At 39.2% G+C, this 21,908-nt stretch overlaps 1 protein-coding gene across 3 annotated transcripts in view; it reads left to right on the top strand.

Annotated features, from left to right (window-relative positions):
- col14a1a (collagen, type XIV, alpha 1a) overlaps positions 1 to 21,908 on the top strand; it is a 221,085-nt gene that overhangs the window by 162,392 nt on the left and 36,785 nt on the right. For all 3 annotated transcript variants that reach the window (XM_051956908.1, XM_051956909.1, XM_022194221.2), the window contains exons 38-42: positions 1,713 to 1,808; positions 2,306 to 2,359; positions 11,988 to 12,041; positions 19,688 to 19,741; positions 19,849 to 19,920. In XM_051956908.1, coding sequence (XP_051812868.1) covers positions 1,713 to 1,808; positions 2,306 to 2,359; positions 11,988 to 12,041; positions 19,688 to 19,741; positions 19,849 to 19,920 — 330 coding nt within the window. The remainder of the gene's footprint in view (positions 1 to 1,712; positions 1,809 to 2,305; positions 2,360 to 11,987; positions 12,042 to 19,687; positions 19,742 to 19,848; positions 19,921 to 21,908) is intronic.

Below are 21,908 nucleotides of genomic sequence, written 5' to 3'. Positions count from 1 at the left end.
AGTAAAACATTGTTAGAGATGTAAATGATGAAGTTTGAAGTTTTTATTTTAGAATATTTTTAAAGAAAATACCATGTCCAAAATTGTTCATAACTCTTGAAATTGTCTAGCCTAGCCGCGCTAGACAACCCATGGCAACGAATTTAATTCTCTGCCAGGGTGGGTCTAGTTACCCTCCATAAGGCTCGAGGCTGGATTCTCCTAAAACTGGCTGGATGAATCACCATGAAGTGTAGAGTCAGAAGGCGGACGTAACTAAGTGACGAGAGAGGCGCGACGATTCTGACGGAAACAACCAGAAACAACTAGCCTAGCCGCGCTAGACAACCCACGGCAACGAATTTAATTCTCTGCCAGGGTCGACAACAAAAACGACAACAGTCGTTGAGCTCCATTAGCACCGACTCTGAATAATCTTTCTGTTAACATGTCTGTAATATACTTGAACTTCACCCATTGACTGTATAAATAAGGCTTCACCGAACTACCACATCCTCTGATTTCCGGCGCTCTTGGAGCCTATTCGTTGCGCTGATTGGTTGTATACCTACCCAATTGCTGCAGAGTGATTTGAAAGACAACCTTTTAGCCCGCCTCCCTCCCTGTCAAGCGTGCCTAGACCCTTGTGTCTTCAGAACATGGGTCTAGCGCGGCTAGGCTAGAAATCGTCATGAATTGTATAAAAAGTGTTGTGATCATTTTCACCATGTTCCAGAGTGCTATAATGCACCATAAACTGAGAACAGCTGATGTAGTAGTTCTCTAGTCTTTTCCTAGTCAATTTCAAGTCGTACCTGAAACCAAAAAGCTCATTAAGCTGCTATTATGGACCATCACTGAGAGAAAATTGTGCATTAAGGCTGCTCACAAGATGGAGGAAAGATTATAAAGCCATATTCAGCTGTTGTCTTGTACCAGTGGCCATAGTGCAAAGTGTAATCAAAAGGTACAAGAACTTCCACATTGTGTAACATCTCAAATCTTCAACCTTAAAGATCAACTTGAAGAGGAACAAAATCCCAGTGGAGACAGGCAGAAAGACTGTTTAAGTGATGTAGGGGAAAATAAAGGCTTTGACACTGACTACTAACATATGTACATGACATATGTAGTCAAAATAGTCTATATTTATCTGTAACACAATGTCTTACCGTTTTTTCATCACTCCAGATAGCGTTTTGGGCCTAACTACAGCTGAGACATGGAACTGTCATGTAGATTTAACACTGTTCGATCTGTAGGAGGGAAATAAATTGGTATGAAATAAACTCATGGATAATAATGGCTCTTAAAACCTGGGTCTGGTTTTAATTTGGGGATTTTTGCCTCTTTTGCTGGTGCCTGTAGCTGCACTGTAACACAACCACACAGAACAAAGTCAAAGCCATTTTTCAAAAACCTGTTGAACAAACAGAACACAAACTTGCAGAAATGTGACCATTTGAAGCGTTTTTCCAACTCTTTGATTGTATCCTTTCTACCGCTGAACCGTTTTATTTTACACAACCATGAAATGCTTGATACGCTTATTTATTCATGTACATATGAGGATTAGTCAGATTATTTTAGTCTTTGAACCTCAGATTGAGCTCCAACAGTCTACCAGCACTGTCTAAGATCTCCAAGGTTGAGAGTTCATTTTTTTGTAATTTTCTGGAAATTAAATCTAATTTACATGCCATTTAAGGTTTCTCTTTGTGCTGGTTTAACAGGGACCTCAAGGGCCTGTGGGAGAAGCTGGTCCTGCTGGGCCTGCAGGACCACCTGGGCCTCAGGGACCCAGTGGACTCTCTATTCAGGGACCCCCGGTAAGATTTCTTAAGGAGTTCAATGGCACATCTTGAAAGTTTCCACAATTATTCTAGCATTAGAGTAAGACTAATTTGTGACACCTTTCTCAGAACAAACAACTGTGGCTCTATTGTTTTTGAAACATTTGTTCAAGTCAAATATGGAAACAAAAGTTTTATTATCCCCAAGTATCACTCATACGTTGAATTGGTTGATGGTTTAATAGTTCCCACCTTTCTCCTGTAGGTTCACAGACTGTGTGCGGCTATGAATGGACTTTATGTTGAACTGTCCACTGTCTGCCAGCATAAACTGAAAAATGTTGACATATGCCTCAAATAGACTTCCAGACATTCGTGGGATCTTGTCCAAAGCACTCTGAAGGAGTTCTGGGGGACTTGTGGTGGCCCAGCATCTTATTAAGATAACTGATGTTGGCTTTTCCAGTCCTCCAGTAGCTATCGAGACGAGCACGGGTCCGACGTTGAGGTGCAGTGACTTGTTTGTTTTACAGGGTGCTGCTGGGGAGAAGGGAGAGCGAGGAGAGATCGGTCCCGCCGGACCAATGGTAAGAACATTTCCTAAAAATGATGGCAACGTTGAGACACAGCTCTGAAGTGTGTGTTTGTGATGCTAATTCCCAATATTACAACCCAAACTGGCAACTACTTCCCAACCTGTGTTTCTACCTCTGGTTTTGTCTTCACTAAAGGAACTGCAGTGAGCTGTGCTGGGTTATAACAGCTGTGTGTGTCTATACATTGCTCTACTGTGTGTGTTTGTGTGGAGAATACAAATGAATTCTACATTTATTATCAATAAGGTGCCCTGCAGGCTCACAGGAAGGAAACTTGTTGCACTGTAAAGGCATATTTCTGCAAATTTAATCATTTTTTTGGTTATTTTTCCTTGGGTTTTGAGACTGATGTGGAGTTTACTGCACAATGTAAATGAGTGAAAAGAGGTGAGGTCAAGGGAGATGGTGATGAGAGGGAGATGGATGGAAATGTTCTGTGTGTGTGTGGACTGTTTCACTGCTGACACACACAGACACACATGTGGACACAGAGTAGTCTAATGGAATCATTGGGATGTGAATAATCATTACCAGCGTCTCCATTATTGAGCAGTGAACCAATCAAAGGTAATACTGAATTAATTTAATGGTGTTCTACTGGGAGCTCTGGATATCAGCACAGACAGTCACCGCTCTAGTAGCTCTGCACCAGGGGAAGATGTGATTTTTAAAGGAAGATTTTGTCATTTATGTGCTTGTTAGAATAATTCTGGTGACACAATGTTTAATTTTTTTGGCTAATTTTGCAGGAATTCTCTATGAACATGTTTGCAAGATTCGGTTATTGCTTTTTGCAAACAGTGGCCTTTGTTTGTACTTTCAGGGTGCTGCACACCAGCTGTTAATCTTTCTGCTTAATTAGATCTTTGCTCAGGTTGTAGCTGGGCGGGTCTGTGCTGGGAATTTTTGTGTTGTCACCAGACTAAAATCACAAATAGGAGTTTTTGTGAGTCAGTCAACCACAAGCACAGTCATGTTTCCATCATTTTAGAAGGCAAACTCTTGACTTGCGCTGTAAAAGTTGCGTTAAATTGAGACCACCAAAGCAGACATCCCCCTTCTTCTTTTGTTGGACTGTATTAAACATATAGCATCTTCTGCATCCTACAGCAGCAGGATAGAGGGGTTATGCATCAGGTGAAACAGCAGCACTACATTCTGGAAATAACGTTTTACTCCACAAAAAAATGAGCACGATAGTTTGCTTCAATCTGCTAATGAAAATATGTTGAACCCAAAAAAACTAGACTGAGTCAGAGGAATCAGCTTTTCCCCCACAAGCAAACATATTGGTAATTGACATTTACTTGATAACTGAAAGCAGAAACGTATGCTTTTAAAGTTGATTAGTCAAGAAAAATTTAATTGTTCCAAGTTGCATTTCATTATTTCAGAGGAATTTTTAAATGTTTTGTACTTAATTACCATAATTATGAACAGAAGTTATAAAACTGGCTGATTTAGAAAATTACCGTATTTTCCGCACCATAAGGCACATCGGATTGTAAGGCGCAGTCTCAATTACAGGGTTTATTTCTGTACTTAAGCCGTATATAAGGCACACCGTATTATTGGGCGCATGCTAAAACAAGGAAACGGAAGCAAAACAGTGAGTTTGGATGAATTTTATTCTACTACGTATTTAAAAATACACACATTATTTTTTGATCAATCTTTTGTCGCAAATCCATAAAAGTCATCATCTTCTGTATCTGGATTGAACAGCTGGGCAATTTTGACATCAAATGTGCCAGGTTCACTCTCGTCATTGTCGGAGTCAGTCTCGTTGCCGGGTGGCTGTTCAGCAATGATGCCGGCTTTCGCGAAAGCTCGGACAATAGTCAGTACATAGCTTTATGTAATGTTCTCTAATAGGTTTATTGCTATAAGTGCGCCTTATAGTTCAGAAAATACGGTAAGTTTCTCCAGTAGTTTGTAGATAGAAGAAAGAGGAAATTTAATCATCAAGCCAATTTTATTTACTTACCTCAACTTGAATTTCATTTTAAATGAACTAACATAGGGCTGCGCAGTGGCTCGGTGGTTAGGACTGTCAGCTTGCAGCTGGAAGATCTCTGGTTTGGGTGCCGGCTTTCTCGGGATCTTTCTGCATGGAGTTTGCATGTTCTCCCTGTGCATGTATGGGTATTCTCCGGTTACTCTGACTTCATCCCACAGTCCAAAAACATGCTGAGGTTAACTGGTGATTCTAAATTGTCCGTAGGTGTGAATGTGAGTGTGATTGTTTGTCTGTATATGTAGCCCTGTGACAGACTGGTGACCTGTCCTGGGTGTCCCCTGCCTTCGCCCTAAGTCAGCTGGGATGGACTCCAGCCCCCACAACCCTAATGAGGATTAAATGTTGTATAGATAATGGATGGATGGATGAACTAATGTAGAAATTTGAGTTTAAATTACACGCATTATGGAGTTAATGCAATTACTAATATTATGTCAACTCAACCCATCAGAAATAATGATAGCAACTTAAAAAGTTTATTTAAATAATTACGTGGGATTTTTTAAAAAAAATCTTTAGGTCATGTATTTTAATAAGTGGTGAGAAGTGGTACCTTGAATTCCTTTGTAGAGTTCACCTGTAGTAATTATTTACATCCTCTGACTTGTCATTGTGATCGAACAAAACCCTGTCAACCTAAGAAATTCAAAACTGAAATCAGTGGGAACAAAGCACTTGTGCTCTGGGGGAATCCGTCATTCTTGTTTGTTTTCAGCAAAAAATCCAAATTTAGTTTCTTCTGGAGGATCACTTTTTGTTGCATATCAAGCAGATGATTACAGTGAGGTTTGCAGGGCATTTTTTAAAAATTTGCTGCTTAAATGCAATCATTTTTGTGAGAGACGTACTGAAGTGAATAAAAAAATAAGGCAACAGACGGCATGGCTAACAATAAAAGCACTATTTGTGATCCTGTGCTGAAGTTACTGTAAATACTACAATGTATTTGAATTTAGGCCTGTATGTTTAGGATGTTGTATTTGTGTCCTTTGGGACTTCGCAGAGCTTCATGGGGTGAACTGTATTTTTTCTTTCAATTAATTTTAAATGTTACATTAATCAAAGGCACATGAATGCAAATGGATAAAATAACTTTAAAAATGCGAATTTTGGTATTTAGGTTTTTAGTGAGATGTCATTTTGAGCCACGTGAGACAAATTTTACCAAAAAATTGGAGATTTAAAGAAATGTGGTTCTTATCAGCTTAATGACATTTAGAATAAGGAACTGGAGCAACTCTTTTCTAAAACAGAACTTTTGTTACTCTGGACAATCCAAATCCTCTGAACAGGATGTGTAATTTTCACTGGAACTACTTTCTACTGAAGAAATGCCCACAACTTCTACCTTTTACACTAGTCTGTGACCCCGACCTCACTGAACAGATGCTCACCCTTCCTCACAAATCACAATTTAACCTCTGACTAACCTTAAACCAGGTCTTAGCCTTAGAATGTATTTATGTATGTCATTGGAGACTCAATGTCTGCCCCCCCCCCCCCCCCCCCCCCCCCCCAAAGGAAGATAAGTCTCACAATGCGTCTGAATAAACTGATTTATTTCCCCACAACAACAGTAGAACAAACAGAGGAGAAAGCTAATCAGTGTAATTAAGTGAAAACACCTGTGGAGGTGAATCATGGCTCCTTTCAGTTGATCCAGTGGAGTTTGGGAGTTTAAATCTGTGCTGTTTTCAAGCTAAACTGGTGAGTTAAATGGTAAATTTATCATTGGAGACTCCACAGCAGCAACACAACACACTGCAAAATGAATTTTATTGTTGCTGCAGAGTGTTTCCTGCCAGATAATATTCCTATTTCTTCTCAATGAGTTTTGTGGTCTTGGCTGACAAGCTCATTGTCATATTGAAGCTTAAAATAATAACAGATAATGTGTACATGTTCTAATGAAAATTGCTTGTGTGTGTTTTCCTGTAGATGATTTATTGTTTGTAAGAGGAGAATGAGGGAGAGAAACATCCCTAAAAGTTCTTTCAGCTTCAGCCTGCTCAGTCACACTGAGTCACAGTAGATCCTGATGCAGCACTAACTGCTCCACAGCAGAAATGGTGGCTTCTATCAAACTTACGAAGTGGAAAAAGAACACCCATAATGCCTTTATAGTCTCCTGACAGGGAGAGTCAATTGAGGATGGAATTGAAGTCGAGCCCTTTTCTGCATACAGCTTTTATCTGTGTGCATCAGCTGTTTTGAAATGTAGAATGTCATAATTAAAAAGATATAGCAGAATATTTTCATTGATGGGAAGCAATATATATTTCATTTATTAGCCCCTAAACTTAGAGTTAACTCTGAACCCCAAAACCCACCAGCATATTTCAAAAGCATGATTTCTTTTTAAAATATCTGCAAAGTTACACAATTTATCAATGCCAGAAACTGTAAAAATAGAAAAAAAACCATAAAATTTTCGACTTTCTGACATGCCATCAGTATACCATGTTTGAAGTACAGTTCAGTGAAGAAAAATTACCAAAAATAAGCTTACATTTGTGATATTTCATCAAAGTCATCCAAATGTTTCGCCCGTACCAGATCCTGCGAAAAATGTAAACTTCTGCATTTTCAGTCCTCGATAGAACTGCAGGCAGTGCTTCTTCAGAGCAGAGAGGAGATGACAAGAGAGAATGAGGGGGAAATTAAACATATTTGAGCAAATAAATAAATGCAGCATGGCTTAAAATTGGTATAAAGAGGAGGACGTTACTGGAACATACATTCAGCATGGTGAAACATCTTTCAAGACTTGCGGAATAGTGTGAAAAACAACTACTTTGTAAAGCCAGTAAACATGTAAATAGCCACCATTTTTTCCAGTACTAATATTAGTATTTTTAATATCTGTGGGACATATTGATTCCTTTGATAATTTTTACAAAATGAGTAATCAAAGTAACTATATTTTTGCCTTTTTTATGATCTATGTCAATGTAACTGTGAGACCTTTTTTCTTCCTCCTTCTAGTCGTGGTTGTTCTGTGTCCACAGAGGTGCAGGACTTCATGTTGCAGTGAAAAATAAACCCACCCTGAGGAAAAACAAAAACAGCCAGAAACAGCTTGAGGTTCAGAGGGTTAAAGGGGTTGTGATCTTTTTTGTACAAACTCTTCACAGTCTGTGAGTTTTCCTGCCTTGTGTCTCTATTGGCCCTGTGAAGTCAACAAGTTATTATTTTTCTGCTCTCTACTTCTAAATCGTTGGATGACCCATTACAGTTAGTGGAGATGAGACGTTTTAGAGAATTAGTGGACTTTAAATTCCTTACAGGCACATTTTGCTGCAGTCGAGCTCTTCAAGCGGAGCTGACGTGGCAAAAGTTTGTATTTTTGAGTGCTTTATTTTTACTTTTTTGCATCGCCAACCGCAAGTTGTTGTAGTCCCTAATCATGTCAAACTGATACATCGATCTGCCTTCAGTGCTGCTTTACTATGATGGGATGGTCATTTCTTCTAGCTATCCCTGCAGTATTTCTCCTTTAATCATACTCAGGGGTGGATTTAATGCCTGGGTAGCCATGCTGATTAACTCCCCAAAGTCTTCTGAGTCAACAGGGTCTTAATTATGAGGCGAAATGTTTAAAATATGATAATGACAAGAATGTTTGCTTAATTGGACAGGTGTTGATTCTAGTGCTGGTGCAGATAAACTATGAAGCAGCTGCAAAGTTGCACTGTTAGGGTTTTTTATTCTGCTCTTGTAGGTTTGGATCAGTAAATTTACCTTTGTTTCGAGTTTTTGATGGGACCAGAACTGACTTAGAAACGTTTGCTTCTGCTGGACCTGTTTAATTTTTATGAGAGGAAGTAACAGTAGATGCTCTCGGGAGGCGAGAACAACCAGTCTCAGAAGGAGTTTGCAGAGAGCTGCAGCGCTCCTCGATGCAGCACTATCTACCGGCGCCTGCATAGTCCTATTAATAAAAGCTGGCAGTGCTGCCCTGTGCTGCACTGTGTTACTGAGTAATAATGTGTTTTGTCAGAGAGAGGAATATGAATGGGTGTGTGCGTGGCTCAGTGGGGGAATATTGTAGCTTCCAGGGCTCTGTTGTAATATACGAGGGACCACAGAGAATCTCACAACTCTAAAGCATCAATTACTTACTCTCCCTCTCTTCCCCCTTCTTCCTGTTTCCCTCCCGCTGCAGTAAATACAACGTAACCTTGTCGTCGCTTCCACCTCCGTTTCAATTTGACAGTGAAAAATGCGGCTGCAATGAATAGCAAGGAGTGTGTGTTTGTGCGTGTCATCACTCACTTTCATTCTGTTTATCAGCCAGTGGGTGTGTTATCAAGTAATAATTTTGTTTTGTCTGCAAAGGGACTATAGGTTGGGGCTTTATGTGTGTGTGGCAGTAATTTAAACTTCTTTGTAGATCTTCTGCAGATGTATGTAGTCGCTCCTTATAGTCCCCCGTCTTCCTCAAGGTTTAATCTGCTGTTCACTAAGAAACTCAGAGCTGTGTGTGCGTCGTCCTGCGGCAAAGTGATCCCAAGGCTAATGTGGTGAATCAGAATTACTTGCCCTCTTGGATTTGGATTATTTATTTCTTTGGCCTTCCTGCTCCTATTATTTTCAGTGTGCGTCATGTTTTAGAAATAATTTATTAAGAAGCAATGAAATACATGAATACATGATGATTGGATGCTGAATATTTCATAATTGGTGTGTAATGGAGGCTACATCCACATTAATGATTTCATTTCAAAGAGCATTCGTTCAGACATCGAAAATTGACTTTTGCTGACCCTAGTTTTATTTGAAAAGTCTGAGATTGTATTGTAGACTACATGGACAGAAACCACAGGCTGTATTTAATAGATGAAAGTGGCTTCTGGGCCTGAGGAGTGAAGCTGACATTGAAGTGTCATAAAATGTATATTCTGTCTAACCGCCAGCAGGAGGCAACTCCTTGGAAGTCTAATTGTATAGAAGTCTATGAGACGGCAACTCTATTTCTCTCTTGATTTGTTACCTCTGTAAACATTTTCCTGATAAATTTATAGTCTTAATCACTGTTTTTTTTTAACATTTTGAATAAAGAAGGATGTTCATTTTGTAAATCATTGCCCCATTTAGAGTAAAATAGACAACAAAGCAGGGCAGGTTCCTCAGGTTCTCCAGTCTGGTTTCAGAAGACCAATAACTTGACCGCCTAATTTCAAACTCAAGGCTTCCAAACATTCCTCCATGAACCAATAGGTGATGTCATGGTGGGTACGTTTATCTTTTATCTGTGGTCTGTGACAGACGTGGGCTTTGTGGCTTTTTCAAACTGAACGCCACAAGTGACAAATCACGTTTATTCCAGAATAGAAGGACATTGACCTTAAACTATAATTGAAAATGCAGTTTAGTTATTTAGAAATATAGTTTTGTGGAGCAACACTCCAACGCCACCATCCTTAAAAGGAAGTTTGCAGTTCCTCATGTGTGAGATAAACGGTTGCCAGGCCTCTGGGAATTTAACAGTAGATCCTATTTTTGTGCATCTAACTTTTTGTAGTTGCAAAAACTGCAGAGGCTCTACAAATCTAGGACTTTCCACGTGAGAAAACCCAATCATCTAGCAGTCAGAGATGCAAAGACAGCAGTATGTCTTTTATAGTTTGAAGAACTGCTTCAGATGTTGCTGTCAGCAGCAATCGATTGAGAGGTTCTCAAATACCTGTGAATTTGAAATGCATCTCCACAGAACAAAGTTGCAAATAGGTCCAAAAAGTGTAGATAAGAGTCAGGGTTCACTTCAGGATGAATCTTTTCGTTAGCATAATGAACTTTAAACTGCCCATGTCGTGCACATATAGATGAGAAAAGACTCCTGTTCAGAACTGGCTCTGTTTCCTCATTCAGTTGCAAATTTAGCTCCTCTTCACATAATTATAGATAAGGAGGAGCAATCAAGACCCTTTCCAAGTGGATTTATAGCTAGAATGTTGCCTAAAATGGAGATTATTTCTCAAACAAAGCTGAAACGCTTATCTGGATGGGCATTGTTTTCCGTTTAGAGTGATGCTTTAGTCCATTAAGCTGTTTTTCTGGAAACAAATGAAAAAATACATCTTTTTGTGAATTTAAGAACATTTCACTTTTATCAAAAAAGTTGTAGCTCCTTGGAAACTATTTTGATTAGTTGTTTAGCTATTTAAATCTTTCTGAACCTTTCAGCACCAATGCTGAGGTTGGAGTTGTTTCAGATTTTGATGATCTATTTTGTACGGTTTGTTCTATTTATACTGTAACATACTCTAAATAATGCTCTACTGCTGCTTTTGCTCTTCTGGTTGGATGCTAAACTGCATTTTGTAGTGTTAGTACTGTGTGGGGTTACACAGTTGAATCAAATGAAAGTAGTTTCAGACCGACCTATTAATGAATTTCATATTTGTCATTTTGATCAAAGGTGAGCGGCACATTTCTCTCAGCTCATTGTGGGAATCTGTGAAACTGCACTTGTTTTCAATTATCTGCTCATCGATTTCTATTCAGATGATTTTAGGCTAGTTTTTGTGCAGGTCTGTTTGTGTTTTGTACTTTTGACGGCTGTAGAAGCACCACCAGACTGCATTCTTTCCCTTCAGACCCTCCAGCCTCACCTTACACTTCAACTTCTTCAACACTCGGTTATTAATAGAAGTGATTTACATTATTTGCAGTGTATTTGTGCAGATGGAAGCCTATTTCCCTGCTCTGTGTTTGTTGAGGTTTATAGGTATGCGAGTGAAAGTGACGGGGGAGACATTATTGCAGACGTTTTGGGAGAATGAACATCGGCCAACATCTGAACAACAGCACCTCATTAATCATACGAGGCCTGTCCTCTGCAGCCCCCGTCCTGTAATTTGTAGAACCTTTAACAGTGTTAACTGTCCTGTTTTATGAGCCTTCCACTAATACTGAAGTGCAGAGATAAATCGCCTCCACACTTAATCTGTGACTCTATTTTGGAGATGGCCGTGTGCGTTGACCTGCAGCGAGGTGGATGGAGGGGAAATGGGGCAGGAGATGGAGCAGCAGGGTCGCCTGCTGGTGCAAAGACCGTCTGCAGCCGGAGGGTTGGAAGGTGCTTCTGTCCACAAATCAAATTTATGTCCACTGCAGTCGAAGCATCAATGAGCAGGACGGCAGACTCTCAGCTGCTCTGACCTTTGGTTCAGTGTGTACGTGTATCTTAATTACTGTGAAATCCTTGTGGAAAAAAAGACCTTCTTTGTTAAACTGTGTGTGGTTCAGCAAGTGACAGGTTGAAACAGTAAGTACAGTAATAAATTAGATCAATTCATAACTTGGAAACTCTGATCTTGAGGACTCACTGATTGATGTGGAGCCCTGGACACAAATTCCATAAATTTTACCTAAAATCTTTAAGTTTCTGCAACAATTATGATATTTATTGATGAATACTAGCTTGGCTGAAAGTAACATGAATGTCTCTTCAGCTGCATCACAGAAAAATCACTTTGGAAGTTATTTAAACTTTTTGTTATTAATTTAAGGTAACGTCTAACTGATGCTATGCAGTCCATCAACCTCACTCTGTATGTTTCTAGTAATCCAACCTCGTGTGTGTGTCTTGTTTAGGGTGTTCCTGGAGGTCCTGGATCACCTGGTAGAGATGGTCCCCCAGGATCGAGGGTAAGATACCCGACTGATGCCACCTCTACAGGCTACTATTGCACTGTGTGCTCTGGTGGTACTACAGTGATGTATGGAGATGCTGTAATCTATAGATTTATTCAGCTGCAGTATGCGATGCATATATGTTGATGTGAGTGTTGAGAATACATCTTTTAAGTGTAATTTACAGTTAAGTAGGGTGTAAAACACAATCCCGCAACTGTGATTTGAAGCCAGTTATCGGTTACATTATTAAAAACTGTACTATGGATAAAATAAATACACAGAGATCCGATATAAATGTAATACTAGCATATTGTTATTGAGCTAATCGATCCAAATTTGGAGCCCGTCATGTATTCAATTGAACCCGCAGAAACCAAAGATGTTTCTGTCGCGTTTTAGTCAACGTGTGCTCATTTTTCACTGGAATATAAAAACCTGCATTTCAATGGAAACAGCACAACCATGACTAGAGGTAGGAGAAGGAGAGAGGACACAGAAATGTCTGTTGTGCTGTATAACAAGCTTAAAATGCCATAAATCATAAAAACGGAGGGAAAATGGGGGGGGGGGGGACCAAAACAAACATATACAGCCTTTTCCCAAGTGCCTACAGGTGTTGCATTACTGGGATAAAGGAGCTGTACATACTATAATTATTTTATTTGCTAAACTCTAATGTATATTTACCTCTTCTCTGCTCTGTGTAAAGAGTTCAACCGAATATTATCAGAATTTTTTCCATATGACTGTTGGCTGCAGTTAGAAGAAAGATGTAGAATAATGTGAATTTGATGAAATGTCACAATTTTATGCCTAGATTTAGATAACCGCCCTGACTGAACCGCTCGTCGCAGATGAGTGGTTCAAAGAATGTCAGAAAGTTGAAAAATTTGACAATTCTTTCTCAGATAAAAGGCGGCATTATGGCAATTTTTATTTTTTTATTTTTTTCCATTTTCAAAGCTGCCAGCGAGTTTTGGAGTTGAGGTGGTAAATGAAAATCAAAGCTAAAATAAGAGCAATAATAAAATAAAAATATATAGTGAAATTATACACCATTATTTAAAAAAAAAGATGCACTAATATATGGAGAAAAAGAAAGATTTTACAATTTTCCTGAAGGTAGGTAAGTGTACCACAGGAATACACAAAAGCGCAGATTGAAAAATGTTTTTCTCTTGAAGAATTAAGCAAATATGAAGTAAAAACTTCTTTGTATTGTTAAACTATATCTGTTAGATGTTACTCCAGTTAATTTTTCCCATCGTTAAACTACAATCAGTGATTTGTTGCATTTTGCGCAGATTCTGTACACATGCTACAAAAGACAGGTCACCAGAAATTATGATGAAATTATACCTTTGAATGATAGAAGATTTATGTTTGGAGCTGCAAAAACACATTCCATTTTAGGTGATATTCTAGATGTGAAGTTTCTTGTGAAAATATTCCTGGTACATTTCCAGTTTTGTATCTAAATGCCCAGCTGTGTTTGTCTGTTTGGTTTTATATCTCTTCATAAAACTTTCATGTCCTCTCCCAGTTGTTGAAACCCAGTGCTCTGCCCAGGTTTTGAACACAACACTCTCAGTAGCTGAGATCCCATTCACGGAGGCTCCGTGATACCAGCTGGCTGTAGATGATGCTGACAGCGAAATCCGGCCTTACAATGCCCAGCTGGGCTGTAAATACCGAAATCAGAAACGCAGCCAGAGGGTAATGTGTCAGCGAGCAGCGAAAGGGAGGTTTTAGTCCAAATATGTAACACGATAAGAGAAGAGCTTTTTCCTGGTCTGGATCCTGCAGAGGTAGAAAGACTCTGCACGTCATCCAGCTGCTGTCTCTTTGTTGGCCGAATCCAAACGCTCGTCCTCCTTGGCGGCGGTTGTTAGAACAAGTCGTAGACAGTTTGCAGGCTTTTGTCATGTGGTTTCCTTCAGCACGCTGGAGGTTTGGAGTTCACGAACTTCGAACAAGAAACGAATAAATTCCTATTTTATTTTATATAAGGAGCCAGTGGCAGCCTCAGCTTTGTAAATTTACATCTGTATTATGTTTTTATCCATTTCCAGCTGGATTTTCTTCTATTGTTGGCAGGTTTTGCTTCTTTCTGCTGTATATATGAGACCAGAGGAATCAAACTGATGTAGCAGGAAAGTCTGGCAAACGCTGAACAACACGAGCATGAGATTGTGTCACTTTAGATATTTCCACGTTATCCTAAATGCTTCTCCTTCCGCCTTTAGCTCTTCTAAACATTGTCTCTGTCAGACTCCCACTGTATTGTCAGTCTGTATACAGCAGATATGAACACTAACTCACACAGCTTCCAACTGACTGTTGTGGAGATTCTTAGTTTTTTGAGAGAAAAACAAAACTGTGAATACTGTAGATAGCGGTTCTTTCTGTCTTGTTTTTGACTCAGGGCTTTAATAGCTTCACCACAGATACTCTCTTTGATAATATTTTGCTGTCTAATATACTAGTACGTGCTTATTTTGCTGAAAGTCAGAAGAGCTGCAGTCACTTACACCTACGTTTGTACATTTGTTTGCACTGTTGCACAGTTTTCCACAAAACATGAGCCTTCATTTCTGAATAGTACTATAGAATTGTATATAAATGAGCATGTACTATAGTCTTACATTCAGATTGCACTAAGGTTTGCGACTTTTGCACAAAATACTCAATTATTCTTTGTTTTTCACAGCAGACCTTTTGACATGAAAAGCAAATGTGTTACTGTTGTGTAAGCCATAACGATAAGCAACCATGGAAGCAGCAGTACCTGGACCCTGAAACTAAAGCAGCTGAATGGAATCACTTTATTTTTGATACCTGAGCTTTTCCTGCTGTGGCACGTCAACATGTGTTTTGTGAGAAATGTGATTAGTGTTTCCCCAAAAATTAAACTGCTATTTAGATGACTATACAAAGTTTTTTTCAAGCTTAGTTGAGGTTTACAAATGTTGTGTCCTTCATCATCTTAACCCAAATCTTTGTCATTATAAAGCTGATCTTTATTTAACCAGCTGGACCCAAAAACTCATTAGCAAATTTGAAAAAAGAATTATTTAAAAATATATAAATAAGTCCTCCATTTAACCATTTAAAAACAGGGGAAAAAATCATTGAATTTTCACCTTTCCAACTGTTCTTGAGCTAATCGTATGACTTTTTGTTTCACTGGGAATATGAACCAAAACTAAGACATAAATTGTGGTGTTTTATTAATAGCATTATATTCTACATCTCTTATTTTAAAAACTGCCCCAAATTATATGTCTGCACTGTATCCTGTAAAATACAAAAACATTTATAAATACATTTTTAGGCATTTCTTTCTGCAACCAAGAAGCTGTAAGGAGCCAGCTGTCACCAATAGTCATGGGGCAAAATTAAGGGACTTTTCAGCTCAGGAGACAAACAAAACAAATTAGAGAGACTGGGAACAACATAACACGTACTCGATTAATAAAATAAATGCAGCATGGCTCATAAACAGTATACAGAGGAGCAGGTTGTCAGCAAGTTATTAGAAGATATATTCAGCACAGTGAAATATCTTTCTAGAGTTGGTGCGCAGAAGAGTGTGAAAAACACCTGGTTTGTAGTGGCTGTTAAAATGTAAATGGTTAAATATTTATAGTATATAGAATCATCATTTTCCCCAGTATTGGTAGCACATGTGGTCATTTAACATATGGTGTACATAGAATAGAATAGAATCACTTTATTCATCCCCGAAGGGAAATTCAGTAATAATAATACATAGTGATTACATTTGTTTTTCTAAAACAAATAATTGCAGAAATCCAGCTTTTGTTGTTTCTTTTTTATAATTTATTCCAATTTAACTTTGTCACACTGTACTAAAGGCATTTCTGAATTCTCTCTCTTTCTAGTCATGGCTGTACTGTTGCCATAGCGCAGAACTTTATATTGCAGTGAAAAATAACTTCACAGGTATTTCTCTTTTTATTGCTGGGCATTTTATTTGTTGGGTTTTTATGTGTGCACTGAAGCTCCTTGTTGGTCTAAATGTGGTCCTCCTGACATTCCCAGTCCATAATAATCCAGCAGAACAAACCAAAAGCAACAAGTGACTGTCGGTGATAAGGAAGATGGAAAGCTTTAAAATCAAAACACTGCTCAAATCAGTATTTTAATGATGCACTTTCTTAAATCTCATTCTGAATTAAAATAAATGCAGTCCTCCTTAAATTTTGGAGTTACCAGCTGGCATCTCTGCTTACTAAATATGTCTATCAATGTAATTATTGAGTGCAATTGTGTGAAATTACTAATCAGGGAACATTTTTGTTATCAATCGAGGGAGACATCTCCTTTGTAGCACTGATTACAGTCTGACAGACCTCCTGCATTCGTTGTTCAATGAGATGCCACAGATCTGCTGCATATTTTATAGTTGTGATTATTGTAACGAATATTAGAAAAAAATCCCGATGCACGTGTTTAGATAAAAGGATAAGATGTGCTGTTGCTGATCCCCTGCAGGGGAAATTCCAATTGACACAGCAGCACGAGTTAATGTATTAGCATCAAAGACGGAAAATGTTTGCAAAATTAGAAAATACTAATTATAATTAAAATTTAGTTTCCATGCAAGATGGGAAATATTTCCAATCAGTACTGCAATTGCTGCAGAATTAACTCTGTCTGTAAATATTTTTTGTTCAATGATTGCAAAGGAAGCAGAAGGGAATATGGATAAAAATCATGAGATGTTATCAATGCCTCAGCAATTTCTGCTATCAACATTAATTTGACAGCAATATAGAAAGTAGATAATAGCCAAATGAACGGTAATTATGAAGATGAAGCAGCATTTGTAAGTGAATATTCACTCACAAAGCCTGTGGTACATTTTGAGGTTTAGTATTTATCTAATGGGGATTTACAGCGGCCACTAGTCTGTATCATCCAGTGTGTACAATACAGAGCAGGGAAAGCAGATAGCCCCATATTGATTCTCAGTAAAACTGTATCAGTATCGCACTAGTTGTTTGGACACTCTACAAAACTTTTAGTGAGGTGTATACAAGCCAAAAACAGTCTGGCTGGAGTAGAAAAGAACACAAGTCTGGCAAAAAGTGCACTGCAACAGCCAGTTAGCTCATTTGAAACAACAGTAACTGTCTCCTGGGTGCTTTATTTGTTCGTATCACAGTGAAATGAATCACAGGAAGGCTGTAAATCTTTTATTTTGTCATTGGTTCTTATTACAGAACTTTTTCAAACTCCACACCAGACTGAGTAGGTTGAGGTTTTTTTTCCTGAGAAACAGGCTCATAAAACCTCGCTGCTGCTCTTCTCCAGGCAGTCATTTGGGTTCACACATTTGTTATTTTGGATTTACTGATGACTTGTAAATTATGCAACAGTGTGAAGGTACATGCGGTCCTTTGCATAGGAAGTATAAAATGAATAGAAAGTTCAGTGTTGTTAATGGAGGTTACACAGGGAAACAACCTGCACACTGTTTGTGGATATAAATTGGAATTAGATTAACCTCCTTCCAGTTTTATAGACTATAGGTCAGAGCAGAAACCTGTTCCTGCTCAGATTCCAAACTATAACAGCAGTGATGCATTTTCATGAGCCTGATGACTGCTAGAGGAGGTGGGAGGCTGGATTTCTTATGAGAAATATTAGAAATAGTAGTCTGGAGTTGTTGGTGTGTTTATGTGCAAATCTGACATGACATGATTCTCCAATACGAGACAGACAAATATATGCCTGAAACACTCCCATTAATTATTTGGAAATGTGTCTTTTAGTGTGACACCAGTTTGACTTCTGTCCAATGTCACAATAATTGCTTGTTTGCTTCGTAGTGTGAAATTCTCTGTTTGAAAATTTGGATTCTTCTTGTTTCTGCTCAGTCTGACAGGATTTCCAAGTAAAATGCCTTTGATCCAGCCAGACGTGAGCTCTGGGAGGATCTGAGGCCTCCTCCAGAGTCCCATTAGAGGGCCGACTGGAGCGATTGTTTACTGTGCGACACCAGGGTGTCTCTCGCTGAGCGTCTTTCACACACCGGCTCAGCTTTTTCAGAGACGCTCGTGCATATGTTATTGTGTAATGCATGCAGATTTTGTTGTTGTGCAGTCCCAAACTTGGTGTGTTCATTTGGAAGGTGAAGTCTGCCGCTGTAGATTCTTTGGCGATAGTGGGATGTTACACCACAAGGAGTTTTTCACCTCGCTGAGATGTCATCCATCTGGATGAGATTAGAAACGATACAAGCAAGACATGACACAAACGGAATACAAGATCAGAAATCAAAGAGGAGGCTGTATTATGTAGATTGTTTCTCCTTCCAAGCTTCTCTATTTTATAGTATTGCATTATGAAGGAACACTACTGGAGTCTGATACTGGATTAACCAATGATCCACCTCTCGTCAGTCGTGATGATCCTGGACATGAAAGTTGGATCATCTCAGCTGTTCTCAGCCAGTTTAAGCTCTATTGGCTAAATGCAGATTTGCATCTACTAGTAGTTAAAAAAACGTAACACAGATCCTGCTGTTGAAAGTGTCGGGTGACATCACAACTCATGATAGCTACTGCTCAGTTCACATGAATTGCACACAGCTTTTAAACTTTTTGATGGACTTGGTTCCACAACACCGTCTGCTCAGCTGTGATCCATCCTCTGCTACATGTGCTGCAGACAGTGCTGAGACTATTATGAAGGATGGAGCCAGAACATAGTCTGCCAGGCAATTAGTTTGATGGCACCATTTCTAAATTACCCCTAAGCATCTTTTTCGGCAATATGCAAAAGGTTTTCACGTCGGTGCATACTGAGAACATATATGCCGAAACCCATATGTATGTTTGTGACAGCCAATAATATCAACCAGCCAAGATACCGGTCCGGATCAGGACACTGTCTTCATCTGCGTCATATTCTCCACTTTTCAGTAGTTTTATTCTTTTTAATGCTTGGCTTGTTCCCCCTCAGAGACTAAATTGAAGACCATGTAAGGAGCATCCACCAGCCTCAATATGTGACCACAAGGTCCAACAGACATCCAAAGTGAAATGAAAGGATTAGCTGAACCTCAGGTTAAGCTGTTTTCCAGGACCAGCCGATGCCGAGTTCAGCTTCCAAACGGTGTATTAATAGCCGTGAATTTGTTCAGATTGAATGACCCACAACTACTGAGATATAACAAAACCGTCATCATGTTATTAAATGTCATGTTATTATATGTCATGCACCGGCCTACAGGACTGCCAAAGTGCTTCTGAAATGAGAGCTGCAGTTTCATATTAATGTGTTCTTTAAAACCACAGCATTATGGAGAAGACATTACGTGGCAGAGATGCTTTTAAACACCTTGAGGCGATTAAAGTACAGGTTATGCAATCAGGAAGATTGTACCTGTGTTTTGTGTAATATCTCTGAAAGAATCAGTTAAACCAAAAATAAAGGTTTGCTTCGAGGCAGTTGTTGGACTTTTAAAAGCAAAAACAGCAGCTACGGAGTTTGGTTTTCTTCCGCTTATATCTTAATTGCATTAGGAAATAACAGTGTCGCTGTCAGTATCGTCTGAAAACTTTCAGGAAATTCCTCAGGCGAAAGAAAGTTCAACCTACAATTACAGCCTCTAATCACTGTTTCAGGGCCTGCCGGGTAATAACGGACCACAGGGACAACAAGGGCCCCCTGGGCCTGTTGTAAGTCTGTTTTCTTATTATTCTCAGCATCCTTTTGTCTGGAAATTCACCTTGAGCTTCAAGTCATTTTCTATCTCCACCTGCTTCTTTTATTATTTGTCTCTCAGGGAACCCCGGGAGCACCAGGAGCCCCAGGACCAGGTGGGCCGTCAGGATCCCAAGGAGAACAAGGACTCCCTGTGAGTGACAATGTTTTATTTTGTTTTGGAAATGATCTACGAACACATTTGCTTAAGAAACATGGATTGATGTAGCGACTGTGATGTCACCTATGGGTTTGTGGAAGACTGTTGTGAAGCCTCTTAAGTTTTGCCATCTTGGCCTTTTGAAACTGGATGTAACGTATGAGTGTTGATTTAGAGGACACAATGCACGGTGATATGATAGCTAGCTGACCACTAAGCTAGCCCAGTCTAAAATATACTAATACTACTTTGTCTATTTTGCTCTAAACAGAGCTACAAATTCCAAAAATATCATCACACTCTATCGAAAGAGGATTGAAACTGTCCATTGAGACCATAAACTCATCAGTGAAAAGTTTACTGAGTTAAGAGTTCAAGTAAGAAATAGGTTCTCTTTCTCATAGACTTTCATGCAATCTGACTTCTGTTTGCAACCAGAGGAGTCGCCCCCTACTGCTTGTTGGTGAGAATGTAAGTGTAAGACCAGTGTTGTACTTTCCTTATCTCCAATATCCCACAACGGTCTGGATAACATAAATTTTGTCAGGCGCCATTTGCTTGGATAAATTGTGCACGTCTGCGAACTGACTATGCTACAAGGACAGCAGTGCTCATGTAGTGATGGTGTGGATGCACAGAATATGTAGATACAAGCTTCTTCTCATTTATGCAGCAGAGTTTTCCAAGGTCACTCCTAGAAAATTAATATGAAAACAAGTACGTATCCGTGTTTGTCCGCTGCTGACCATGTGTGTGTCTGCTCCAGAGTATAATTAAGGCATTTTATATTCCACAACTATGTCCGCTTGACCTAGATTTCATCATCTCGCCAAGTTCTTGAGAATTTGCATAGATCCCTTCACTGATGTCCACATACAAACATTTGTGTCCATGCGTCAACTGTGCTATAAGGACAATCATGCATATTCTTGGGAATATTGTGCAGGCACAGAAAAGATAGATATAACCTACTGCACATGTACAGAACACATTGCTCTAAACAGTCTTCTACAGACTAGAAAAGTAATATAATAAGCATTCGTCTGTGGTTGTCCAGAGCTATCCGTGCGCTCATCCATAAGGGAGAATATTTAAGGCTTAAGGCACTTGCGTGTTGACTTCACTTTTCAGACCCACAGGCTGCATCCATCCTTTTTGAACAGCCTGTTGAGAACGTTAAAATTAAATCCATCTGACATATCGGCTGTGTAGGTTGGAAGGACGGAAAGTCATTTTGTTGTTTGACCTGGACTGTATTAATCAGCCCTCACACTGGAGGTTTAAATGCATGTTTGGTTTACCCTCCTACTAAGAGACCTGTGGTGTTGACTGATAACTAGAGGCTCACATTATCCATCCACAAGAGTTTGACATAACTCAAACAAATTACCAATGAAAAAAGAGGACATGACCTCTACACTACTTTGTGTTTTTCCCGTCATTATGCCTCTATAAATGTACAGGAGAAGAACAATATCAGTGCTGGTTTAGTTTGCTGTAGGCAGCTCATAGTTTGAGGACTTTGTCTTCTTTTTGTTCTGCTCCACTTCTCCTAACTGGACACAGCTTGTTAGTATCATACACAAGTCAAATTAATAACTGTATCATTTATTCTTGTATTTCTGCAGATCATCCAAGACAAATCCTGGTACACTTACCTCATAAGGTGACTTTACCCTGGAAAAATAAATGAAACTCATAATATTCAGCTTTATTTCCAAAAGTGCACTGAGTCAGATTTAGTTTTTAAAAAGAAGAAAAATTTGTACAAGTGACACAAGCACAAGTCCAGGCCTGCATGCTGAGGAGAAGATGCTGGGATCCAAACTTTGTGTAATCCTAACAGGAACAGATGATACCGTGATGCTGGTGACAGCTAATCTAGTCTTGGGTCAGCTCTGCAGGCCAGCAGCAAGTTTGGCTCAGAGAGTCGAGCCATAAATCACTTAGTCTCTTCCCATCTCACAAACACACACACATAT

This window comes from Acanthochromis polyacanthus, chromosome 12 (assembly GCF_021347895.1).
Source record: "Acanthochromis polyacanthus isolate Apoly-LR-REF ecotype Palm Island chromosome 12, KAUST_Apoly_ChrSc, whole genome shotgun sequence".
Taxonomy (NCBI): Eukaryota; Metazoa; Chordata; class Actinopteri; family Pomacentridae; genus Acanthochromis; species Acanthochromis polyacanthus.
Note: the sequence above shows the minus strand (reverse complement) of the source record. Positions and strands in the feature narration are given on the sequence as shown.